Source organism: Podarcis gaigeae, assembly GCF_964106915.1.
Source record: "Podarcis gaigeae genome assembly, chromosome: 11".
NCBI lineage: Eukaryota > Metazoa > Chordata > Lepidosauria > Squamata > Lacertidae > Podarcis > Podarcis gaigeae.
The window spans coordinates 16,348,909-16,352,963 of record NC_139687.1 but is presented as its reverse complement, the minus strand read 5'-3'; the positions used below and the strand labels follow the sequence as shown (position 1 = coordinate 16,352,963).

Sequence of the window (4,055 nt, the reverse complement as noted above, 5' to 3'; positions counted from 1 at the left end):
GCCTGACAATGGCTGATGCATCATAATCTCCACCTAGGCACACACAGGGACTGGCTGTTTGCACAGATCTCAGCCCAGAGAAGCAGCAGTGACAACGGTGGCAGCATGAGTAACCCAAATGCTGTGCCCGGACAGGGCTCTAATCCCAATTTGGTTTCAAAGGCAGTCAATACTGACCTGAAAGGGTAAGAGAGCGACTTCATCTCCAGCAGGAGCATTCAGGAGTGGGTAGCCTCCCGCCCCCATGGGCTAGCTAGCACAGTAAACCATTTTGGAAAGGAAAGTTGTGATGTTAAAGATTAACAATCTTTGGCAATCACTCGTAGCCGAGTAAGATTGTCTCCCATGAACACGGTCTTAACAGTGAGTCCGTAAGTGACTGTGGAGACCAATTCTGGATCCACACGTCCTTCCACAGTGGGGACATAGGTTTCCAAGCTGGAGTTGATCACGGTGAGGGTTTGACAAGCGCGCCTTCCTCTAGCACGTTTCTTGTCCTGAGTTTGAGCTTCTTCAAAGCCCATGAAACTTTTGGTAAAGGCTGTTCTCCAACTGGAGCGCTCGCAGGCCAGTGTTTCCCAGTTGTCGGTGTTTATACTATATATTTGCCTTGTCTTAAAACCTCTTTTGTTGACCACCGGCATTACGCTTTCCATTTTTCAGTTCGGAATAGAGTAGTTGCTTTGGAAGATGGTAATCAGGCATCCAAACAACATGACCAGTCCAACATAGTTGATGTTGAAGAATCATTGCTTCAACGCTAGCCATCTTTGCTTCTTCCAGTACACTAACAATAAAGCAGGCCTGCCAAACTGGGCTGATTGTGCAATCCTGTTCATATCTACTCGTCATTCAAAGCTTTATGGTGCAGCTTTAAACATCCATGCCATCCCCCCCAAGAATCCTGGGAGCTGTAGTTTGTTAAGGGCGCCGACAGTTGTTAGGCGGCTGCCTTTTCCTCCCGCAGAACTATAGTTCCCTGGGAAGAGGGATTGATTGCTCAACCACTCTTGAGAATTGAAGCTCTGTGAGGGGAAATGGGGTGTCTCTTAAGACCCGCCAGCACCCTTCACAAGCCATAACTCCCAGAATTCTTTGGGGGAAGCCATGACAGTTTGAAACAGTATCACAGTGCTTTCAACATATGGGGCGGATATTCCTTTAGTTCCAGGTTGGTGCATAACATAAAGGGGGCTAACCATCAGCTCATGGACCAAATTTGTGTTGCCAAGCTATTTGGGGCAAGCCACGCCCAGCTGTTCTACACCTGACATCATGCGAAGGGCAGACATCCATGGCTAGTAAATGGATTAATTCCAGAAGATTCATGCAGGAACTGGCAAAACTTGACAGGGTTTCAGGCCGGGAATAATATTTTGGTTAACTTCTTTCCTAACTGCGATTTGATTCCAGACCATCGCAAAGGAAAGGGGTAAATATGTGACTTTATTTCTTCGTTTGTTTTCCATTTATAGGCACCACCTTTCCTCCAAAGACCCCATAGTTTCCCAACCTCTGCTTATGCGCAAAACCACCCTGTGGTAGGGAATGTGGCAAGCCTAAGGTCATGGCCAAGTGGGGTCTTTATGGATAAGTTCAGTTTGTCACATTAGGGGTGGGAAGGAAGGGAATTGTTCTCCTCTGTGTTGTTTGTCTCCCCCCTCTGTATTTAAATAAGTTAAAAAAAACAGCAACATCCACATGGTGTGTGTGTGTGTGTGTGTGTGTGTGTAAAACCAACTCTGTCATGTTCCAGGCTGATTCATTGCCATTTGCCAAGCTTTTCGTACAGACATGGAATGATTCCAAAGCTCTATGTGATGCCCTGGAAACAAGACATGAAGTATCGGGATATGGCTTTAAAGGTAAGGCAAATACATTTATTCCTTGGAGACTCTCCTTTTAAGAAGGACTCAAATTTTTGAAAGATACTAAGCATCGACAAAGTACCTGTTGAAGTCACTGCAGTTTGAGAGCATTTCTCCTCATTAACATAGATATCATTCAAATGTAATAATTTTATTTTTTAATATCCTGCCCATCTGGCTGGGTTGCCCCATCCACTCTGGGCGGCTTCCAACACATATAAAAACATAATAAAATGTCAGACGTTAAAAGCGTCCCAATACAGGAAGTTGAATGATGCATATATCGTTCAATAATATCCTCCATTGTAACTTTTATATTAATAATAATAATAATAATAATGTATTGATACAGGAAGTTGAATGATGTATATATTGTTCACTCAGATCCACCATTGTAACTTTTCTATCATCATCATCATCACTATTATTATTATTATTATTATTATTATTATTATTATTATTATTATTATTATTTCTTACCCACCCTTCGTCCTAAGGTCCTGGGGCATGTTACAATCTAAATTACAGTATTAAAAACATTTTCAAGCAAATGACAATCACAGGAATAGGACGGGTCCTGAAAACATACATCTCAGATGTCAAAGACCAAAGCACAGAGGCAATGTTAAGATATAAATAAAGGCTGTTTGGAGTTGGTCTTTTGGTGACATCACAGTTCTTTGAAGAAAGCAATTGCCCTGTGGGGATCTTCTCCCCAAATTAGGCTGCTTCTTCTGATTCTGTGTCCTGTTGACTGCACAGAATAAGGAGTTCACTCAATGCTTTCTCATATACTCTAGCACAGATAAAGCTCATTTCACACCATTTTGCAAAGCGATTTTCCTTAATATGATGCATCTCTATTGGCGATTTTCATACTGCTTTTACACACTGAAGAACCGAATGGCAAAACCAGAGAAGTACAAATCCCGAAGGACTTCCTAAGTTCATAGTTGCTTAATTCTTAGTGTTTTATTATCGGCGGTGATGTTGTTATTTATTGACAATTGCTTGAATTCTTTTCCTTAGCATGCTAAACTTGTTGAGCTATATACCGGCCCTCTTGAAGACAGTCTGTTTCTGGAGAAGCGTGAAAGGCATTGTCATGGAGAAGACCGAAAGCAGCTTCTTCAAAAAGTTCCCTGTCAATTGACCGTTGAAGACATTCCCATTTATTCCCATCTTTCTAGATACCATAAGTCCATGGTGGCTTATGGCTTCAGGATCAGACTCTGAGGTGCTTTTCTCCAGCGACAGCTGGATCGGCCACAAATTAAACAATGCTGCATGAAAACAGCGCACAATTTGTTCACCTTTTTCTAATTGTGTTAACTTTTGCTCAAGTCTGTAAGATGCTCTTAAACAATCCAGTAGTAAAATCAGCAGCAACTAGGCCTTTGACAACCTTCGAAAATCTCCTCCTAACAACAAAGGGACATGGCAAGGGGATGGTATCCACAATATACAAAATACTGCTCCAAAATCCCACAAACCCCTTGACATAATAATAATAAAAAAACAATGGGAGGATGACATAGGCTATGAGATTAACCTCACCCAATGGGCTAGAATGTGGTCTAAACCTCCCTTTAAATCCATATCAGCGAAAAGAAAAGAACTCACTCTTAAACTGATTTACAGATGGTACCTAACACCACAGAAACTAGTGCTGATACACCCAGGAACATCACCAAAATACTGGAGAGGATGCACCTCCACAGGCACATACCTGCACGTGTGGTGGGAATGTTCCAAAATACAACTCTGGACATCAGTAATACAAGAAATGTGCAAAATAACTACCGTATTTTTTGCCCCATAGGACACACTTTTTCCCCTCCAAAAATGAAGGGGAAACGTGTGTGCGTCCTATGGGGTGAATGCAGGCTTTCGCTGAAGCCTGGAGAGCGAGAGGCATCGGTGCGCACCGACCCCTCTCGCTCTCCAGGCTTCAGGAAGCTATCCGCAAGCCTTGCAAACCTGGCGGGAGTTCCTGCGGGCTCAGAAGGCTTGGGGGCAGCAGCCTGCAGCCCCGGCGAGTGACTGCAAGTGATGCGCGCCCAGCGGGAGGTCACTCCGAGTGCGCAAGGCTTGGGGCGGCAGCCTGCCGCCCGAAGCACGCGGAGCCCTCTGGAGGGTGCCTTGTGCTTCGGGCGAGTGTCCGCAAGCCTCGTGTGCCCGGCGGGA

General features: G+C 44.2%; 1 protein-coding gene across 1 annotated transcript; it reads left to right on the top strand.

Moving 5' to 3' along the window:
• Positions 1–3,164, top strand: SPMIP10 (sperm microtubule inner protein 10). Its single transcript, XM_083702495.1, has 3 exons — positions 1–185; positions 1,757–1,865; positions 2,898–3,164. The coding sequence occupies exons 1-3, from the start codon at positions 16–18 to the stop codon at positions 3,102–3,104; spliced, it is 486 nt and encodes a 161-aa protein (XP_083558621.1). The 5' UTR covers positions 1–15; the 3' UTR covers positions 3,105–3,164.
• Positions 3,165–4,055: the final 891 nt, after the last annotated feature.

What these genes read in the sequence shown, in the direction of transcription:
- SPMIP10 (XM_083702495.1), top strand. Translation starts at nt 16, where the DNA reads ATGCATCATAATCTCCACCTAGGCACACACAGGGACTGGCTGTTTGCA. An exon ending in GTCAATACTGACCTGAAAGG is followed by an intron (nt 186 to 1,756) that starts GTAAGAGAGCGA and finishes GTCATGTTCCAG; the next exon opens with GCTGATTCATTGCCATTTGC. An exon ending in ATCGGGATATGGCTTTAAAG is followed by an intron (nt 1,866 to 2,897) that starts GTAAGGCAAATA and finishes TCTTTTCCTTAG; the next exon opens with CATGCTAAACTTGTTGAGCT.